Raw genomic sequence first — 22,502 nt, 5'->3', positions numbered from 1 at the left:
CAGTACTCTCATCAGCAGCTTCCTTCACGCTCTGAGGAACCAAGTTCCTCCCAGTATGATAGCACAGGGAGTGCGGTAGTTGGAGCACAGAAAAAGTGCCCATCTCTGGGACAGAAGGCTGGCTCTTGTCTCTAGCTCTCTGAAACAGAGTGGACTGTAATCAGAGGCTCAAAAGGCTGCAATTCACTTCCAGTCTTTGCTGCAGCAAGTTGTTCACAAGAAGCTCTCTTTGGTGCTGCAATAACTGACCTGCCTCGCTCTGTGGGCTCTATGGGAACAAAATAAAACACCTCCCTCATAGCTAAATGAAGAGATGGAAGTGCAAGTCCAATGTTCTTTGTGGCTCATTTATGAAATGCTAAAGTGTAGTTCATGTCTGAATTGTGCCTACTGCAATGGGAAAAAAAATATAAAAAGGAGAATTCCTGGATGCCAAGGTCCAAGTTTGGGGCAAGTGCTCTTTGATGAGAGAACCCCAGCAAAGATTTAAAATCACAAAATAGACAGCAAACTAAAATGTGGAAAGATAGGCTGTTAGACCTTCAAATATGACCTTCCAAAATTCCCTATTAGGGAAGTTAAAAATGGTTTATTTACAAACTCTCCAAAGCTCAGATTCAGGTGCTTTTCCATACAGCATTCAGAAAAAGTTGCACAGGCCATAAAACTTGGCTTAGTTACAGTGGTGGAAGTTTGTAAATGATTGTTCTAGGAATTCAAGAGTGGCTTGTAAGAACTATGTTGTCTCAGCTTGGAGCAACCAACTCAGTCCTCTTTATACATTACATTTCTCATGTAGACTGGGGAAGAATAATAGGCCTGATTACCTAGTTCCTCCCAAGCTGGGTGGGAGTGAGCCAGCTAAGCCTGGCAAGACAGCTTACTCTATGGTTTTAACCCCTGCATGTAGTAAGTAGACTTAAGCATGTTAGTTATATGAGGCTGGTTATCCCATAAATTGAGCCACGGTCTTCATGACAGAAAGCTCCTAGTGTTGCATGCGTAGCACACAGTTAATCCAGCAGCATCCATGAGCCCAGCTTTTAAGCATAAAATATGCTCTTCTTTCAGATACAAGCATGTTTGAAGACAAACAGAGCGTTTCAGTGCTTGCCTAGCGAAACACAACTCCAACTGTGCCAAGCTTTCATCTACCAAGAGTAAGTAAGAAGCCTGGGCGCTACTTGTGTATTGAGGATGGGATCCATTCCATAAGCTTCCTTCAGAAAGCTGGGTCAGAAGGTGAACATTTTTCAACAAGGCTGAAATCCTTTTGATTAAATATTTATCATACTTCAGAAATGCCCTGCCCTGTTAAAATAAAATATTGACAAGTGGAAGCTACATAATTCTTCTCTGGTATTCTATGATTTCAACAAGGAGCCTTCTAATGGAGAGCTTCTGGACCTTTGGTGACTAAGACAAAATAAAGCAAAACCCAATTTAGTTAATAGGAACTGCTGCTCTCACAGAATAATTTACAAAGCTGCATTAAAATTGCACGCTTTACAGCCCTTACTGTGTAAAATGTGAATCATGCTTTTTAATTCTCGCCACCCTTAATTGAACAAGGGAAATAATAATCCTCATTTTATACACAGAAAAATGTTGGGGTGAAGACAGATGTTACTTAAGGGTACAAGCCATGGCAGGCTCTGCACCTGTGCTGTGAGCCTAGTTTTGTAATTTGCATGATAGACACACATATCCGTGGCACAAATCGCTGATCAGTCTTGTCACTCGTATTCAGATAGTCTGCCTTCTCTTAAAAAAAAGAAAAGCCCATTCCATATATGTTTATCTGTTCATCACTCATTTATTTTTAAAAGAAACATGCATTATTTGAAAAGTCTTGCAAACCTGCAAACACTACCAAATAAGTTCTCTCCAAAGGTGTATCTTTTTAATTCAGTCTGCACCGCACTGCGTAACTGTACACACTTAAATAATTTTTTTTACAAAGCAGTAAAACTGCCTCTGCCATTCTTGCAGCCGTGCCTTTGTAAACAAGACTCAGCAATTGGAAGTGACTTGCATAAATTCACATATCCAGGAAATTTATGGGGTGCTATTTTAAGCCATTTCCTAAATTGCATAAATGGGTTACTAATTATTTCCAGGATTCAGTCAGGAACAAGGAGGGTCAGTCAGAAAGAGAGGATGGGACTTGTTAACATTTCTGAATTCTCCATTTCCAGTACCTACCAAGCATATGGGAACAAGGTCAGGGAACACTTTATCAGGTTCTAGAGTGACTCAGGTGGAACTGAAAGTCCATTACAGTGAAGGAAAAAACTAGGACTGAATTATGCTTGAGGATTTTTATGTACAGTTAATAGCAACTCTGAGCTAATGTCAGTGTACTGGAAGAAGCAAAGATTACCAGTGTCAAAGGAATGATTCTTCAACATCAACTTCAATGGACCAGTCATGTTGTTTGGATGCTTGATTATCGTCTTCCAAAGCAACTACTCTATTCCCAGTTTAAGAATGGAAAGCTAAAAGGATGGTGGATAACAAAAGAGGTTTAAAGACTCTCTCAAAGCAAATCTTTAAAAATGCAGTATGAGCACAGATAACTGGGAAACATTGGCCTGCGAGCGCTCCAGTTGGAGAATAGCCTCTACCAAGGGCATCATAAACTTTGAAGGGGCACAAACTCAGGACGCAAGGGAGAAACGTGCTAAGAGGAAGGCACGTTTGGCAAATCCTCACCATGATCAACTCCCGCCTGGCAACCTATGTCCCCACTGTGGAAGGATGTGTGGATCCATAATTGGCCTCTACAGTCACTTACAGACACACTATTAAGACCATGTTCATGGAAGACAATCTTACTTGGATATGAGTGATTGCCAAATAAAGAAAGAATAGTAACTCTGAATTCTGAACAGCGAGTTGCTGATGCAGAACTGTGTTACAAATTTGTACTGGGGCCAGAGCAATTTTATATGAGCACTGCCTGTTGATTTTAGTTCTTAACCAATATAGTCACTACTACCACCAGTAGAGATGTAGATGCAGAGATGTAGATGCAGAGATGTGGGAGCAGTCTATGGATAGTGTCAGTGAGGTTTATGCAGTCTTCCAAGGGTCTGTAAGTGGCCCTATAAGTGGTCTGATTGACACACACACACACACACACACACACAGAGTCTCCTGCCTGAAAATGTCCCACAGTAATTTACTTCTTCATTTGGCTGATATAAAAATGCCTACCAGCAGAAGTCTTATTAAAATCAATGATATACCAACAGTAAGTGGTCATTGGATTCCTTCATTAGTGAGAAGGCTAATATTTTTTATTCTTTTACTTGCACTCTAAGATGGTTCTGTGGTTAGGAAGATCCACTCATAGGATAATAAATATTTTTAAAAATGATATCCACGCCTTAATGAAGGTTTTCATTTTGGTCACCAAACTACTAATAGCTGCACCCCCCCCTTTATTTTACCTGCAGTAATTTCTGTTGATGTTGTTATATTTTCAAAACAGGTATGAAGCTGGGACAATCATTATCCGTCAAGGACATGTAGCAACGGAATGCTATTTAGTGTTGTCCGGCAAACTAAAAGTCGTTATAGATGATGCAACGATTTTAACCCCTGAAACATTATATGAAATTGAAGAGGGAAATTTTATAGGGGTAATTATTGCCGTCCATGTATTGTCAAACAATTTGTGGGAAATGCTGCTTTTCAGTGTAGAGATATGAAAGAGACGCTCTTCAGTGATATTTTCTTTTTCTGATAATTCCAATTACATGTTTTAAATAACAAGTAACCTCTCTACTCATGTGTTTTTGAGATGTTTTCTCAGTTGGGTGTCAGAGGTATTGTTTGTAGCTACTTCTATATTTTAATATACTGTAATTCTGGTAGTAAACTCTTCACATACTTCTATGCGATCCTATATGAAGATAAACTTGAAACTCTTTTTATTCCCCGAAGGAAACCTGCCTGTTGACTAATACAAGACGCCCTGCTTCAGTTATATGTAAATCTGATTCAGAACTTGCTGTGATTGACAAGGAGGTATGTACACAAATCACCCCCCTCAAATGGCACATGCATTTATTTTGGCTTACAGTGAAACGAACTGATTTTTCCTGTAAAAGGCTTTAAATAAACTTCATAATATGGTCGTACAGTACCTCGGGTTACAGACGCTTCAGGTTACAGCAGCTTCAGGTTATAGACTGTGCTAACCCAGAAATGGTACCTCGGGTTAAGAACTTTGCTTCAGGATGAGAACAGAAATTGTGCAGCAGTGGCATGGCGGCAGCAGGAGGCCCCATTAGCTAGAGTGGTACATAAGGTTAAGAACAGTTTCAGGTTAAGAACAGACCTCCAGAACGAATTAAGTTCTTAACCTGAGGTACTACTGTATTAAAGTTGCCAGGGATGAGTCTAATACCAGACAAACTAGCAAGATATGACATCCCAAAACTAGATAAAGAAGAATATATAAACAGTTGTCCTTACAAGGATTGAGCCAGTCAGGATGCAGGCAGAAGGAACAAAGTGGGATTATTGTACTTCTTTTGGCCTGTCCATCACTGCAAGTGATTTGCTTGAAAAATGGTTCTAGACAGGTGCATGCAGAGCTCCATTTCTTGTTTGGCAGGCACAGCCCCAATCAGGATATGAGAAATTCCCTCTCATTTTGTGTTCAAAGAAGTGGCTTAATGGTTGTCCCAAGTGTCACCCCTTCAACACCCTAGCAGCATACAGATAGCCACCTTCTGTTGTTGCTGTTCTAGAGCAGTCATTACTAGGAGTAAATCCATTGTTAAATTGTTCCAGTTATGAATATTTGTTTCCATCATATGCCATAGCAAGGTTTTAAATAGCAATGGACAGGGCAGCCTTGCATTCTCATGACAGCGGATATAAATAGAATAATCAGATATAAATATGGTGGTGAACAAAAGAAAAATACATAATTGGCACAGGAGCATCTATCATTAGCAGAAAATGCAGGTCAGCTAGCATGACATAGATTCAAATAATAATCATGCACATGTGGATAATCACAGTTCAGTCTTGCCTTAGCACCAGCTATCAAAATGCCACCTTATTTTCAGTTGCAAACAAGTTCTATTTTGCAAAGTTGACCTGTGCTGATGGTTCTTCAACAGCTGGTGGAGAAATGTAGTTTAAACTGATTGAGTTATAGGCCAAGAAAACAATTTTAACCTTTGTGGCATATACAAGAGCCTCAGATGAAATGGGAACCAAATCAAATTAAATGGGACTTCTTTCAAAGTAGAGATGCGTAGGATGACACTACAGAAATTCTCTTCAGCGTGTTGTCACCCATCATCTGCTTATGATACCGTACTGTAGAAAACCATATGATCTAATCTGTATTGGCAGGTGAATTACAATTTGTCATATGAAGAACTCTAATGTCGAAGTTATTGCTTGTTTTTACAAGAGCAGGTTTTTTACTGCTGGGTCTTGGGCACATTATGCACTCAGTTTCATGAGCGAAATAGGTGAGAAATCTCTCTTGGCGATAGGAATGGCTTACTCAAGCCAGTCATGAATCTGTGATTTGTGGGTATTGATATCATATGTAGAAGCACCTGCCATTCTCTTCATCTACCCCCCCTCCCCATTGTACTCTTCATTTTTCTGGTGAAGGAGGAATGAGTAGTATTAATTGTATTAGGACGTAACAGGGTAACACGCCTTTAATAGCTGCCATATAAAGTTATGAATATTATGTTCAGGTTGCAATCCTGTGCACACTGTCCATAGGGCAAGCTTCACTGAACTTTGGGACTGCTTTCTGAATGGATATTCATAAGATTTTAAAGCAGTAACAGGGATAGGAAAAGGGACAGAATTATCAGGTTCGATTTTTTTTAATGGGCACAAGAAATGCTACAGGTTTTTTCCACTCATGAAAGAATGTACAGTGGTACCTCGGGTTACATAGGCTTCAGGTTACGTATACTTCAGGTTACAGACTCCGCTAACCCAGAAATAGTACCTCGGGCTAAGAACTTTGCTTCAGGATGAGAACAGAAATTGCACAGCAGTGGCGTGGCGGCAGTGGGAGGCCCCATTAGCTAAAGTGGTGCTTCAGGTTAAGAAGAGTTTCAGGTTAAGAGCGGATCTCCAGAACGAATTAAGTACTTAATCCAAGGTACCACTGTACAGTATAACTCAGTGCTGCTTAACCATATCTATGCCAGCTACGCATTCCTACTGAATGCCTGTTTCCTTTAGAAAAGGTAGAGAAACAGGGTTAAAAATAACTGTAAATATTGCTAAGATTGTATCTGTATACAGTGGTACCTCGGGTTACATACGCTTCAGGTTACATACGCTTCAGGTTACGCACTCCGCTAACCTAGAAATAGTGCTTCAGGTTACAAACTTTGCTTCAGGATAAGAACAGAAATCGTGCTCTGGTGGTGTGGCGGCAGCAGGAGGCCCCATTAGCTAAAGTGGTGCTTCAGGTTAAGAACAATTTCAGGTTAAGTACTGACCTCCGGAACGAATTAAGTACTTAACCCGAGGTACCACTGTAATGTGTTTTATGGGAACACATTGCTGCGTGAGTAATAGAGTATTATGCACATTTATTGCATTATCTTCCTAATCTCCTATGTACACAAGGTAACTTCAAATTTTCCAAATCAGGAGATCATTGCCAGCCTTTTCCCCTCCTTTTCACTTAAGTATCAGCAATGTGCTATATAACCACATATTCCAGTTGCTTGAAGTGAAAAACAGAAATGAGAATTACCTTTTCCAAATATTTTAAGAATGAGAACTTCCTTGACTTTCCTGGCTTATGAAGTTCTGGGAAGAAAATGAATTAACAATGAATACTGCAATCTTGTGCCTTACCTTCAGGTAAGACCCGATAAAAATGAATACAATATAATGAATATAAGGATTGAGCTGCACCTCACTTTGAAATTGCTGGTAATCTGGAAAGGATATACTAATCATTAGTATTTTAACTTTGAAACTGTCATGCATCTGTAAAAAAAAAAGTCTATTAAGAGTCCTTTTTTGTTTTTAAAAATGAGAGAAGGGTAAAACGTATTTTATTAAATGAACTTCATGAGTGATATAGTTCATGATGGTAGCAATGCAAGTGTTAAAACAGAAATTCTCATTTTAGCAAAGAAGGTGTAAGAGGTCTGATGCAAAGTCTGTAGCAGAGGAATGGCATAGAAGAATGCTACTGGAATTTTGTGTTCGTTGGTAGAATCCTCCAAGCATGTTACACATCCATCCTTCAATTTTAGTGGAACTTGTGTGGTATTCGCTTCTAATCACCACTTAGAAACAAATTGAGACGGTCCGGCAGCAACAGTAGATGAAGGCTTGTGTGCACTATATGTTCTTTATTTATTGCATTATGAAATATATCTCCCTCAAATAATTAGATTTTAGCAGGTTATCTTCTTCCGAGAAAGGGAGAGTGTTTGCCAGTCACCTATAGGAACGTTTAGCTCCACTAACCTTTATGTATTATTAATATTTTAGACTCAGCAGTGCCTTCATTCCTCTTGTTTTATATTGCAAGAGACTGAAGCTTAAACTCTATAGGAATATGCCTACTTAGGGGAATTGAATAATGGAATAAAGAAATAAAAAGGTACTTTAAAAGCCTTCTAAACTCCTGGGGCTGAGGGGAAGGAGGAGGCCTCTATAAATGTTTTCACTTCACAACTGCAAGTAGTGCAAATGAACAGCACAGAAACAAAATTCATGGGCTTTCTAAAGGAAGTTGACTGTATTACCCAAGATGATTTACTATCCTGGCACTTAGGTGTAGATTAGAGCTACTCTGTTCATCAAAATTACAGCCTAAGCCTGACCTAGAGGGAACACTTTTAAAAACAGAAACATATTTATCATTTAGACAGAACAACCCTTTGGCATTTTACAACCCCCTCAATGTCTGAATTTCAGGAATTTATTTCTATTCCACACAAGAACACCACCGGGCTCCTCCAGATGACCTATTAATTTGGTATTCATCTTAACTCGCTTCCACAAAGCTTACGCGAACAGGGAGACTATCTCTGGTCTTTGTTGAGCATTTGTTCTGATTTGCTTACAACAATGAGCAGTCATCTTGCATCCAACATAATTTGCTTGCAGGGTGTTCCCGTTAATCATTTGTTCATTCCAGCACTTTCCCCATCACTTTCCTAATTGGAAAAAGTCTGGGGGATTTTTGAAGTGGGTTTGTTGCACTAGGGTAACAAAGCACTTTAATTGTTTTAATTGCATCCACCTAAAGTTGCATTTCCTGCCAACCTAGCAGTTAGAAAGCATGTCAAAGTGCAAGTAGATAAATAGGGATCGCTCCGGTGGGAAGGTGTTTATGTGCGCTGAAGCTTTGTCATGCTGGCCACATGACCCGGAAGCTGTCTGCGGACAAACACTGGCTCCCTCGGCCAATAAAGCGAGATGAGCGTTGCAACCCCTGAGTCGGTCATGACTGGGCCTAATGGTCAGGGGTCCCTTTACCTTAAAGTTGCATTAGGGCTTGCTGATCAGAAGGTCGGTGGTTCATATCCCCACAATGGGGTGAGCTCCCGTTGCTCGGTCCCAGCTCCAGCCCACCTAGCAGTTTGAAAGCACATCAGTGCAAGTAGATAAATAGGTACTGCTCCGGCGGGAAGGTAAATGGCGTTTCCATGCGCTGCTCTGGTTCGCCAGAAGCGGCTTGGTCATGCTGGCCACATGACCCGGAAGCTGTCTGTAGACAAACGCTGGCTCCCTCGACCTATAGAGTGAGATGAGCGCTGCAACCCCAGAGTTGTCCACGACGGGACCTAACGTACAGGGGTACCTTTACCTTTAAAGTTGCATTCTGCACTTGAGCCTCTCCCACAAATTAGTGGATTGTCTATTAACAATTTAATATTGCTTTGTATTATATTATTGCTGTAACATAAAGAACTGTAACATAAAGAACTATCTTTGAAAAGCAGGGATACTTTGTAGGTGTGGGGCAGGCCCAGTCTTCAAATCGCTATCTTAATGATAAAGCACCTTAACACTTGGCTTGAAAATATCATTCCTGTGTAGTGTTTTATTTCTAAAAAGGCATGGGACAGAAGTCTGCTTGGAAACTGTATTTACATGCCTGGAAACCCTGTTCCATAGTCACAGCTGTCTGAGAGCTGGCTTTGGCTTTTCTGTGGTACAAAATAATAATACTACTCTGTTTCACATGTTCAAAACCCTGGCTGAGACCTTGCTTTGAAACAGATTCTGGGGCTGAGCTCTGACCAGTCCTGCTTCGAAGTAAGTCTTGCGTAAGTAGTTCATGTTGTGCCATGCTGACTGCTAAGATGAGGAAGAGCTATCTGATAATTAGACTGGATTGACGTTAAGTTGATGTATGTTTTATAGAGGTCTATTAATCAGAGCTTGATGGATCCCGGAAGTTTATTCTTCAAAACATTTGGATGGAGAGTTGTTTAGAGACACTTAACTAAAATTGTTTACTAATGTTTTATGATTCATCTCATAAAATCCCTGTCCTGTGGACTTGGAAAGCCTGCTGTATTTAAAAGATAAATGGTAAAAGCTGGATTTATCATGTCTTCTCACTATGAATCGGATTAAATCATCCAGCATAGTGCTCCTTGAATTCATGCGGCTCTCAGTAGGTTACACTGGGCCACCTCTCAGTTTAATTACCTTGCAGGGTTATTCAGGAGATAAAATGAGCAGCTGGAAAGAACCAGGAAAGCCAGCTGAGCTCAAATGGAGGACGTACGGAATCACAGAAACATGATTAATAGAATAAATGAATTAGTTTTGCTTCTTTCTCGTTATTCTGAAACCCCAATCAGGTTGAATAACAATACTGGCCTTTTCCAGCTCTTTCTCTTACGCTACTAAAAAACCTCCCTCTCTTGAATTTTGATGTTTAGAAGATGTGACTGCAAAATGCTCATGGTGACCCTACCTCCTCCAAACTTTGCATACCCACAAAAAGACCTTTAGCATATCGTTGATTTGACACATTAGCCCTAATGGCAGCTGGATTCCAAATACCGTATTTTTCGCTCTATAAGACGCACCTAGTTTTTGGAGGAGGAAAACAAGAAAAAAAATATTCTGAATCTCAGAAGCCAGAACAGCAAGAGGGATCGCTGCGCAGTGAAAAATTACGGTAGCTTGATTCAGTGAAAGTGGGACAGGCAGTTCATTGTGTCATAAAACTGATTTAGGGCTTTGCCACTGGAAACTATAGACTGGGTAAATCACAATTAAATGCAGTCCTTTTGTTTTGTTTTCTTCTTTTAAAAGTTGCTTGCACATGGAAAAACAGATGTTATAAAGACATGTAACTTAACTTCTCCGACATTAAGAGTTTTGTGTGTAAAATATGAGAGGAGCACTAAAACTAGAGATCTCACACTTGCAGGTCTGAAGTGGTACAGTCCAGGAATAGTTTTACATTGTTTTCTATAATGGGATTTAAATGTGACAATATATTAGTTTACATACACAATGTCTTACTTGACTTTTGATGCTTTATTCCTATATCACTTTCCTTTGTGAAAATATCAGTTCATGTTCTGATTTGAGTTGTCAACACATTCAGCATAAACCACCAGGAATGGAAGCCGTGCGAGTTTAATATAATTAAATGAGAGTTATACAACACTTAAGCCGAATTTGTATTAAATTGTGTTCCGCATTCTAAAAATTACTTTGCAAGCTGATAAACATCTTCCTGTGGTTAACTACAAGTTACAAATTGTGAATCGGCAATATAATTTTATGATTGTTACTGAGGAAAGATACTTCCAAGAGATGAAAATGAGCTTTCAGGGAAAACAAAGAGTTGGATTTTCTTCCCTTCAGTCTCTAATCCCATTCTGGTTTGGATCCAACATGCACTTAAATGTACTGGAAACGAAAGCTGGTGGTTTCTCTCTTGCACGCGGGTACATTTAGGGTCCATTAGCACATATTGTTCATATATTCCTGTTAATGATTTCCATGCAGAAGTGCTGTGTGCGAATGGTAGCGGTGAAGAAACACTATGCTAGTAAGCCTAAGGCTGCAATCCTGCACCTACTTTCCAGGGAGTACGCCTCATTGAACTCAAATGGATAGAGAGATAGGATTGATCTCTGGGAGCAAAAATTAAATGGAACAAAAACTTCTGGGAACATTTGTGTCATGCTGAGCTGCCTGCATCTACACCATTCACACAGTGCGTTTGCTCAGGAACCCCCCCTGTTGCATGAGCTGTGGAAACAGATAAGGTAACATTTGGGGCTTGGATAGCCACTACAGTGGTACCTCGGGTTAAGAACTTAATTTGTTCTGGAGGTCCGTTCTTAACCTGAAACTGTTCTTAACCTGAGGTACCAATTTAGATAATGAAGCCTCCCGCTGCCGCCGCCGTACGATTTCTGTTCTCATCCTGAAGCAAAGTTCTTAACCTGAGGTACTATTTCTGGGTTAGCGGAGTCTGTAACCTGAAGCCTCTGTAACCCGAGGTACCACTGTATTCAAGTTAAGTTTTCTGAGAAAATAAATGTCAGGATAAGGCCAGAAAAGCCATGACTTTGAAAACTGCGCCCTGTCAGATTTGTTTCTCTGTTGGGCACTGGGATGCCTGCAAAGTGGGGTTGTGATCCTCTTGGTGCCAAAGGAAGGAAGTACCTGCCAAAAGGAAATTGTCTGCTCTCCATCTCTTATAGAGTGTCGGTTTGTTTCCTGCCTTCTCTCAAAGCAGATAATTTTTTCATATTTGATGCGGCCTCTTTCTTCCAGCCTCTTCCTCTGTCTACAGTTTTGCCTGCAATGCTTGAAGTGGGGGGGGGGGGGCATGTCTGTGAAATTCTCACCCCACTCACCGACTTCGCCGTTTCCTCTCATCTTTTTTATGTGTTAATTGCTCCCTCAGTAACAGCCCCCTCTTGAGTGCTCTCTTGTGCTTGTCTGTATTTTGTCCTTCCCTTTTTTACATTTATCTGCTATGTCCCACCCCAAACGTGCCAGTTTCTCATTGTCCTTGTACCTCAGCCTCCTGCTTCCCCAACTTTTGTCTTCTGTGTTCTTTGTCAGCTGTCGATTGTGAGACGTTATGCCAAAAGCTTTGAAATATATATATTTCTCATTGTGGCGTTTGCCCATTTTGGGGGGTTACGTTTATATTAGGGGAGAGAAAGGGTTAATAGGTTGACCAATGAGAAAGCCCAGAGGCGGAGCCTATCTGATTTTAAGAGGTTTTGACAGTGAGTTCGGTTGGTTCTTTTGGGAGGGGAGATAGAGGAGTCAGAGTGAGTGAGAGACAGGGACAAGACTGAGAGGGAATAGAGTGACAGCGTTTCGAATATATGTGTTTGAAATAAACTTTAATCTTCATTGTTAACTCTACCTGACTAAGACTCAGTTCTTCATTGGGGAGCCTTGGGGTTTTCCCCACACTCATGTCCTCTTCTTCAAAGGCGTGCATGCTTAGGGATCTAGCTGTTATCTTGGCAAGGCGCGGTGGCGCAAGCTGCCAAAATATGATGGCTCGGAACACACCACTCCGGCCACCATTTTGAGCATACAGGGAGTGGCAGGACCACTGAGCAAGGCCCTGTCAGATCCACAGTGGTGGCGGACAGGAAGACCGCATGAGGCCCAAGCAGCATGGCTTGAGTGTGGTGGGCAGGGGTTCTGGAATCTTAGCACCTGTCCTGACTCTCACTGGAGGATGAAGAACTCAGACCCGGCGTACGGTATCTGTCCCAAACTTTAATGCTTAAATTGGCATAGTAAAGGTAAAGGGACCCCTGACCATTAGGTCCAGTCGCGGATGACTCTGGGACTGTGGAGCTCACCTCGCTTTACTGCCCGAGGGAGCCGGCGTACAGCTTCCGGGTCATGTGGCCAGCATGACTAAGCTGCTTCTGGCGAACCAGAGCAGTGCACGGAAACGCCGTTTACCTTCCCGCCAGAGTGGTACCTATTTATATACTTGCACTTTTTGGCGTGCTTTCAAACTGCTAGGTTGGCAGGAGCAGGGATCGAGCAACGGGAGCTCACACCATCACTGGGATTCGAACCGCCGACCTTCTGATCGGCAAGCCCTAGGCTCTGTGGTTTAACCCACAGCACTACCTGAGTCCCATTGGCATAGTAACTAGGGTTAGAAGGCACAACAGGTGCTATGCATGGCTATGCAAGATAAGATGTTGATCCAACTAATGACATTCTCATTGGCACCCATAGTATGGGAATGGCTGGTTAGCTGGTCAGGGGGTGAGCAGCTGTTGTGGCCTGTTGCAGAGAACTCCCCCCCCCCCAGGGAGCAGATTGGGCAATTCCCAGGCTGGCCACTGGGGATTGCCAGGTTTTTCCACCAGCTGATTGATTTGAATTCCAGGTGGGCTGAGTAGATAGGATTTGAGGAGCGAATAAAGACCAGCTGCCCCTGACCCCAGAGACCTCAGGTATATGTTTGTTTATGGGGCAGTCTTACATTTCTTTAAAAACCAATTTATTTATTTTTTAGCATTACGTGGTACCTCGGGTTATATACGCTTCAGGTTACATACGTTTCAGGTTACAGACTCCACTAACCCAGAAATAGTGCTTCGGGTTAAGAACTTTGCTTCATGATGAGAACAGAAATTGGGCTCCGGCGGCGCGGCAGCAGCAGGAGGCCCCATTAGCTAAAGTGGTCTTCAGGTTAAGAACAGTTTCAAGTTAAGTACAGACCTCCGGAACGAATTAAGTACTTAACCCGAGGTACCACTGTATATTGAATCTTCTGATAATGGCTGGAGGAATTAGAACTGCATTTGACAGAAATTTACTCTGATAGGAGTATGCGGGGGCGGGGAATGTGTGTAGCAGAAACAAAAAGGCGAGAGAGCAATATTCAGCAATTCCATGCCCTAGAAAGTGAGAGGCTCCTCTAATGTGTGTTAAGTGTTTGTTTCTCAGAGGAAACAAGAGTTATCAGGTCAGGAAGGTGAAAAAGACTTCTGGAAAAAGATCACCCCTTCCAACGCTGCTTAAGTCAAAATGAACATTTAAAGAAGGGGAATATTAATACTCATAGAATTTCTTCATGCATTTTTAATAACTCCTAGCTTTTGTAGCTGAATCTGTAGTGAATGAAGGTACAAGAGGTTGAGTCATCACATTGGTAGCTGGTGCCATCTTCCAGGCATTAACTTTAATTATTTATGGGGTTTTTGCTGATAGAAGTTATGGCACATTTTAGAAAGTGAAGATTCTGCCTTGCTCAAGCAAAGGCCTATCACCTGGCTCAGTGGCTGAGGTTAACAAGGAGAAATGCTGCCTTCACTTTTGCCATCAAATCAGAGCTGCTCCTTTGCATCTTTGCCCTTTTTGGTCTGGTCCATAATCAGTAACTAGTTTCCTAATATCTTAATCGTTATTAAAGGATTGAGAGTGATCCACAATGTTCTCCTTGCACCTTTCTGCCATGCAAAACCCCCCTTCCCTTTCCCATATTACCATGATGTAATGTTGCATATAAAGGTAAAGGTAAAGGGACCCCTGACCATTAGGTCCAGTCGTGGCCGACTCGGGTTGTGGCACTCATCTCGCTTTATTGGCCGAGGGAGCCGGCGTACAGCTTCCGGGTCATGTGGCCAGCATGACTAAGCCGCTTCTGGAGAACCAGAGCAGCGCACGGAAACACCGTTTACCTTCCCGCCGGAGCGGTACCTATTTATCTACTTGCACTTGGATGTGCTTTTGAACTGCTAGGTTGGCAGGAGCAGGGCCTGAGCAACGAGAGCTCACCCCGTCGTGGGGATTTGAACCGCCGAGCTTCCAACTGGCAAGCCCTAGGCTCTGTGGTTTAACCCACAGTGCCACCTGTGTCCCACAATGTTGCATATGCTCCATGGCTAATGCTAAGCTCCTTCTGAGCCCGGGGTCAGGATGGCATGCACCCAGACAAGCGCAGCAAGTGCAGGTGTTTTGTGGCGGCAGTGGCAGCATGTTCAGGGCGCTCGCTCTGCCTGCCTTTCTCCCTCCTTCCTCCAGCTGCTGCCAAGTGCCTGCATCTCCTTTGCCAGCTGCCGCTAACCAGGTGCACTCAGCAGCACTCTGGCTGCAAGCACAGTATTTTGGGGGTTGGCCCCCAAGGGGGACGCTGTCCCTGCTGCAGGAAGGCGCCATCTCCCTGGCTCTCCCGACTGCCCAGTGGCGTAGCGTGGGGGGTGCAGGGGGGGCCGGCCGCACCGGGCGCAACATCTGGGGGTTAGGGAAATCCGTGGGTTAGGGGGCGCAAATCCGTGGGTTAGGGGGCGCAAATTACTTGCGTTGCCCCGGGTGCTGATAACCCACACTACGCCACTGCGACTGCCTGCTTCTGCTTAGCTGGTTGGTGCCAAACCACATGGAGGAAAGGAACATGCAAGCATTGGGGGCATGCGCAAGGTGAAACAAATATTCATAGGGCTGGACCCCCAGAGGAAAACTCTGGCAGGGTGCTGAGCTTACTCAGCCCCATACGACTTGGCATGCCTGATGCTAAGAAACCCTGGATTCAAATTTTGATTTAATGTTAACCATTTTTGTTGTTTAGTCGTTCAGTCATGTCCGACTCTTCGTGACCCCCTGGACCAGAGCACGCCAGGCACTCCTGTCTTCCACTGCTTCCCGCAGTTTGGTCAGACTCATGCTGATAGCTTCTATGACACTGTCCAACCATCTCGTCCTCTGTCGTCCCCTTCTCCTTGTGCCCTCCATCTTTCCCAACATCAGGGTCTTTTCCAGGGAGTCTTCTCTTCTCATGAGGTGGCCAAAGTATTGGAGCCTCAGCTTCACGATCTGTCCTTCCAGTGAGCACTCAGGGTTGATTTCCTTAAGAATAGATAGGTTTGATCTTCTTGCAGTCCATGGGACTCTCAAGCGTTTCCTCCAGCACCATAATTCAAAAGCATCACTTCTTCGGCGATCAGCCTTCTTTATGGTCCAGCTCTCACTTCCATACATCACTACTGGAAAAACCATATGTTAACCATCATTTGCATTTAACCTGCTGCAGATACAGTGGTACCTCTAGTTACGAACTTAATTTGTTCCAGAGGTCCATTGTTAAGCTTTTGCTAATGGCGCCTCTTGCTGCAGCTGCGCCGCGGGCACACAATTTCCGTTCTCATCCTGGGGCAAAGTTCTCAACTCGGGGTAACTCTTCCAGGTTAGCGGAGTTTGTAACCTGAAGCATTTATAACCTGAGGCGTTTGTAACTCGAGGTACCACTGTACAGTGCTACTCCATAGATAATGCATAAAAGGGATTTTATGCACAGGGGAGGTGGAAGGGAAGTGGTGTACAATCTGTGGGATCCACGTTGAACAGATTGAGACATGTTATATCTTTACCCTGTTACTATGGAGGCCCAAATTGCCTAACAACAAAAGATGTTAACAAACAAAACAAAACAACATCACCCTGACACAACCAAGTTCATTGTTATCAAAATACGGAAACAAAGCCATGGTAAATTATTTTATCACACTGATTTAATTTTTTTGTTGCCTGTCCTTCGTTGTAACAACAGTCTCACAGTGGATGCATTAGATAACTTTAAAGTACAGTGGTACTTCGGGTTAAGTACTTAATTCATTCCGGAGGTCCGTTCTTAACCTGAAACTGTTCCTAACCTGAGGCACCACTTTAGCTAATGGGGCCTCATGCTGCCGCCACGCCGTTGGAGCACGATTTCTGTTCTCATCCTGAAGCAAAGTTCTTAACCTGAGGTACTATTTCTGGGTTAGCGGAGTCTGTAACCTGAAGTGTATGTAACCTGAAGCGTATGTAACCCGATGTACCACTGAAATACATATAAGACGAAACGCAAGAAAGAAAATGTTATTCACAATATTGACCGCCAGTAAAATAATGAGCAAACAGCATTAAACCCCAACAAATGCCTGAGTAAACAAGCATGTCTTTTTAGCTGCTGCTGAAAACCTGGTGCCAATTCTATTTCAGAGGAGGAAGAGTTTCCTATTAGGGCACCACCACCAAGTAGGTCCTGCCTTGGGCAGCTATGTAACAAGCTTCAGATAACTGGCACCCCTCGAAGTTTTTCTACTAGTCAAGTTTATATATACATATATATACATATATATATATACATATATATATATATATATATGTATATATAAACTTGACTATATTATATATATATATAATATATAAAATTTGGTGCAGATATATGACACAATTTAGGTTACTTCCTTAAATATAATTTTTGTTTTTCATTTAACAGGATTTTAAATGTATTCTTGCCAACTTACGATGTGAGCAACACCGCACAACTTGTCTCTTTTTAAGGTAACTTACTTTTTACTTCAAAAAAACCAGTGCTTTAGATTATGACTGTAACCCTGTGATTAATAACATGTATAGCCCATGTTTGGTAGTTGGTTAGATGACTGCTGCCTGAAAGTGAAGGAGAAAAACAGCAACTCTCTTCACATTGAACTATGTTCTTCTGAGATGTTTAATATTTCATATATAGCTGGGTTATTTTTGCTTCAAGACTTAAGGTCCATAATTAATGTATGCCTGTTAAGGTGTACAGCTTGTCAAATATTCTTAAATCTTAACAGCAGTCAAGCAACATTAACAGATGTAAAGTGAAATAATTCAACTCTTAGATTACTTTTTATTTCTACTTAAGGTGCCTGGGACACAGGTGGCGCTGTGGGTTAAACCACAGAGCCTAGGGCTTGCTGATCAGAAGGTCGGCGGTTCAAATCCCCGCGACAGGGCGAGCTCCCGTTGTTCGGTCCCTGCTCCTGCCAACCTAGCAGTTTGAAAGCATGTCAAAGTGCAAGTAGATAAATAGGTACCGCTCTGGCGGGAAGGTAAACGGCGTTTCCGTGCGCTGCTCTGGTTCACCAGAAGTGGCTTAGTCATGATGGCCACATGACCAGGAAGTTGTACACTGGCTCCCTCGGCCAGTAAAGCGAGATGAGCGCCGCAACCCCAGAGTCGGCCACGACTGGACCTAATGGTCAGGGGTCCCTTTACCTTTACCTTTACCTTTTAAGGTGCCTGTATTGGGAGGCAGGAATCATAAGGGAACGATACTTTCATTGGAACAACTTGTTTGCAAACTGTAAACGCAAAACAGGTTTTAAAACTTTGCAAAGCTCATTAAAACACAGTTTGAAACCTTAATCTGTTTTTTCTCATTTTCAGTATATGCTGTCATCTTATTTTATCTCATGTTTCTGATTTTATAGGACACACTAGTGTTTTCAGTTATCCTAGCAATGTGTTTTTATGATGATATTGCCCAGTAGATGGTGCTGGGCACATTCAAATAAAATACTATTTGGACAGAAAGGGGAAAGACACAGTTTAGGAGCCAAGATGTGAAATAACAGAGAATGTGTGTTCAATAGAAGATAGAAATGAGTGATCAGCTAGTATGCAAATCTTTCATGAAGTTGACTGTAAATAATAATTTGAGATTCCTAATTTTTCATTGAAAAAAGAAAAAGAGGAAAATTAGGTACAGTGGTAGCTTGGTTCTTGAACGTAATCCATTCCAGGAGTCCGTTTGACTTCCGAAACCGTTCAAAAAACAAGGTGCTTCCAAGCGGAAGCCGCATTGGATGTTCGGCTTTCGAAAAGTGTTTGCAAACCAGAACACTTACTTCTGGGTTTGCGGTGTTCGGGAGCCGATTTGTTCGACAGCTAAGCTGTTCAAGAACCAAGGTACCACTGTATTTAGATAATTTTTCTGCTCCACAGTTATTTAAACACAAATGCAGAGCAATGAAGCTGCGTGATTCCTATCAGGAGGGCCTGAGGACTACACGTAAGACAAAGAGCACTTTAGATCAGCAAAAATAAATTATTCCCCCCTCTCCCTCCCCATGAATATTAGAAAGGTAAGTTCTGCCACAAGCACAGGATGACAAACTAAAGGCTGTCTATCCTAGACAGACTTTTCAAGAGCATAAGCATTAGTGAGCTCACTGAAACTTATTTCCAAGTAGATGTGGTTAAAATTGGGCTATAAGGCTAAAATGTAACCAGAATTAACTGAGTTCATTCACCTTTCAATGTTCCTGTTTTTGTCGGCCTGACAGCGTAAAAACACTGTTATTTCCCTTAACGCTGCTACAAAATTCTATACTGTATTTGTATCATTTCCCTACTGTTGTTTATTTATTTGTTATATCAACTTACATCTTTAACAGAGATGCCAGTGCAGTTTAAACCTCGGAGACAGCCTACCGAATAACAATAGTCTGCTCTCTATCCAGCATTGAGTTAAGCCTAAGCTGTTTAAAGGCACTTCAGGCCACAGCTATTGCCCGAGAATTCAACAGCAGTGCTGGTCTAGAAACACACCCAAGTTACAAACCAACTCCTTAGCAAAGTGTGTGGTCTCCTCCACAACAGTCATTTTCCCAGCCAGAAAGGCCACCGTTTGCTACTATCAAGTAGTTTTATTTTGTGTATTTCAGCTATAGAACAGATACTTCATTAACAGTTCTAAGATACGTTCTGCCTTTTTCCTCTGCAGAAACCTCCCACTGTTTTCTACATGGCCACCAGGAAAAATAGACCACCTTGTCCATTGCTGTCTATGGAAATTTTACAGGTAGTCAATAATAATTTAAAAAAAATCTGCCTCTACAAAAAAAAATATAACGAATAGCAAATTTGCTACAGTTGTCTGTAGATTTTTCTGTAACTGGGCCCATCCATTTTCCTGTGTCTAAGATGTCCTCTTTCCATGAGTTATTAGATTTGTGTGTGAGTGATCTTAGAAGTTTCATCAAGTTAAAATATATAAGTGGTTCTACAGGAGTTACATTTTATAAGCTTATCTGCTCATTAAGAGCACAATCGTATCTTCTTTATCATCTATTTGGGCTCGAGTTCAGACTGAATATAGCATAAAACCAAAAATAAGAAGCAAGCACAAAAGTCTCTCAAGTTAAGAGTCCATTTAAATCAGACTTGTATGTATCTGAGGCGGACTTTAATCTGAATCATGGGCATCCGAAATGTATACTGTCAGGGAACTGACATCTAAAGCGCCGGAGGCGCAAAGGCTCACTGAGGGTGAGAGAGCAGTAGCAGCGGAAGAGGGAACCAGTAGAGGGCGAGCAAGAACTCCAAGGGAAAGTGAGTCGGAGGGATGGCTCAGAGACGCTTCAAGCGAAACCAGTGGGGAGGTCTCAGGACCTCCTATAGGGACACCCACACCTCGACGGAAACTGTCACGCCGAGAGGCCAGACGACGTGTTTCCGTTAAGGAGCTTTTATGTTGGAAACGTTTCCGAAAGCAGCCACTTTCGGATTCTACTAGTGATTGACGCAGCCATGCTGGAGGGGCTCCGTCACAGGCAGAGCTTTGAAAGCCTGATCAAACTCTGAGGGACTTGCATTTTACGCACAAGCAGCTCATCGTCCCATCACAGCAATCCGAAAGTCTCCGAAAGCCAGCTTGTGCAGGGAGAAGCATCATGAGCAATCCAGCCGGAACCGGGGAAGCAGGAGCAGCTGGAGGAGGTCCAAGCCTGGAAGAAAGGTACAGGGCGTTGGAGATCCAGTTGGCGCTGCAAACGGCGAGGCTTGAGGAGAGGAGGGCTCAGGATGCAGAAAAGGGAAAGGAGAAAACCACCCCGCTCGCCAGAAAGGTGCCAGGATTGGTGCAGAAATTCGGGGGGGATCCCAGGAACTATCATGCCTTTAGAACAGAGATGCAATACGCTCTAAACTTGCAGTTTGATGACTTCCCCGATGAGGAATCGCGAGTGGCGTATGTGATTGGCCATCTCGAATCCGGGGCGAAAGATTGGGTTAGACCCCTGATGGCAGCGAATAATGAGATCTTAAAGGACACGAGGAAGTTTTTTCGTGCCATGGACCTGATGTTTTCCAGCGATATTGAGCAGGGGGTGGTGCGAAGGCAGTTAATGGCTTGCCAGCAAGGAAGCAGATCTGTCCGTGAGTACTGGACTGAATTTACCATGTTGATTCACAAATTGGGGTGGGACCTATCGGCGGAGCCCATCCAAATGCTTTTCGAAGAGGGGCTTTCTTCAACCGTCAAAGATGAGCTTTCCCGGGGCCCCAGGGCGGAGTCTATGGACCAGTTAACCAAATCTGCGCTGGCCATAGGAGCGCGCCAGGAGGCGAGGGCTATGGAAAAGCGGGAAGGGAAAGGAGACCGTTGGAGGGAGTTCCGCATTCCAGACATTCCAGAGCCACCTTTCCCGCCGGCAGAGCCGATGGAAGTTGGAACAGCGCGGGCGCGCGCAGTTTCAAATCCCAGTGAAGGGCGGAAAAAGGAGGGAAAGAGCGCCAAGAGATGTTATCTCTGCCAACAGCCAGGGCACTTTGCCAGAGTTTGCCCACAAAGAAAGGAATGGCAAGGGATGGCAGGAGCTGTTGGGGGAAAGGAAGAGGAAGGCAAGGAGCAAGTAAAAGCCAACGCCTGGCTGCCACCGTTGGGGCACAGCAGCCAGGCCAAAGAGCAATGAAAGTGCCCATGCCAGAACCCCCCAGACCCGCTTTAGTGATAGAGGTGTTACTAGAACTGCCAAACGGACACCCACTAAAGGTCAAGGCGCTTTTGGATTCAGGCAGCTCCTGTAATTTCATGAGTAAGGAGTTTGCAGCTGAGCACCAGATACAGACTATCCCTTTAAGTAACCCCTTGCAGGTGACTACGATTGACGGCAGAGAGCTGTTGGGGGGAGAAGTTGGCCAACAGACTGTCCCGATGATAATGAGAGTGGCAAGGCACACCGAACAGATAGCGTTTAATGTGGCCATCCTGGGAGGAGCGCCCATCATTTTGGGGATGAGCTGGCTGGCGCTACACGATCCGCTAGTGGGCTGGCATCAGAGGGTGGTCTCCTTTGGGTCAGCGCATTGCCTAGAACACTGCAAGGAGGGGAAGGTTTCGGGAGGAGACAGAGTCACCCTAGCGGGGATGGAAGTGATGGACAAAGGGAAGGTGCCCCCGCAATACGCAGATCTGAGCAACGTATTCAGCGAAAGGGAAGCAGACAAACTGCCACCGCATAGACCCTTTGACTGTCAAATCAACCTACTCCCAGGGGCCCAACTCCCAGTAGGCAAGCTGTACGCCATGTCAGACAGGGAGATGCAGGAGCTGAGGGAGTTCATTGACAAAAACTTGAAGCGAGGTTTCATCAGAGAGTCCCGAGCGGTGGGGGGCAGCCCAGTGTTTTTTGTGGACAAAAAGAACACAGACAAACCGAGACTGGTGTGTGACTTCAGGGCCCTCAATGCAGTGTCGGAGCCCCTGGCTTTCCCTATGCCCCGAATTGATGACATTTTGACCAGAGTAAGGAAGGGAAAGATTTTTACAAAACTGGACCTGCGGGGGGCGTACAATCTGATACGCATAAGGAAGGGAGATGAATGGAAGACCACCATGTTTACCCCGTTGGGAGCCTTTGAATACCTCGTTATGCCCTTCGGTCTACAAGGGGGCTCCGCGT

At 43.4% G+C, this 22,502-nt stretch overlaps 2 protein-coding genes across 3 annotated transcripts in view; one reads left to right on the top strand and one right to left on the bottom strand.

The window, feature by feature from the left end:
* The window catches only part of EXOC1L (exocyst complex component 1 like), a gene marked incomplete at its 5' end in the record, with an annotated part of 113,497 nt that overhangs the window by 23,201 nt on the left and 67,794 nt on the right, over positions 1 to 22,502 (bottom strand). The window lies entirely within an intron of this gene.
* LOC309377265 (cyclic nucleotide-binding domain-containing protein 2-like) overlaps positions 1 to 22,502 on the top strand; it is a gene marked incomplete at its 5' end in the record, with an annotated part of 37,815 nt that overhangs the window by 11,331 nt on the left and 3,982 nt on the right. The window contains 5 exons of the mRNA XM_081924253.1: positions 1,072 to 1,160; positions 3,497 to 3,647; positions 3,952 to 4,035; positions 17,267 to 17,331; positions 19,544 to 19,621. Of these exons, the coding sequence (XP_081780379.1) occupies positions 1,072 to 1,160; positions 3,497 to 3,647; positions 3,952 to 4,035; positions 17,267 to 17,331; positions 19,544 to 19,621 (467 nt within the window). The remainder of the gene's footprint in view (positions 1 to 1,071; positions 1,161 to 3,496; positions 3,648 to 3,951; positions 4,036 to 17,266; positions 17,332 to 19,543; positions 19,622 to 22,502) is intronic.

This window comes from Podarcis melisellensis, assembly GCF_964234715.1.
Source record: "Podarcis melisellensis genome assembly, chromosome: 9".
NCBI lineage: Eukaryota > Metazoa > Chordata > Lepidosauria > Squamata > Lacertidae > Podarcis > Podarcis melisellensis.
The sequence above is the reverse complement of the archived record's forward strand: the minus strand, read 5'-3'. Positions and strand labels throughout refer to the sequence as shown.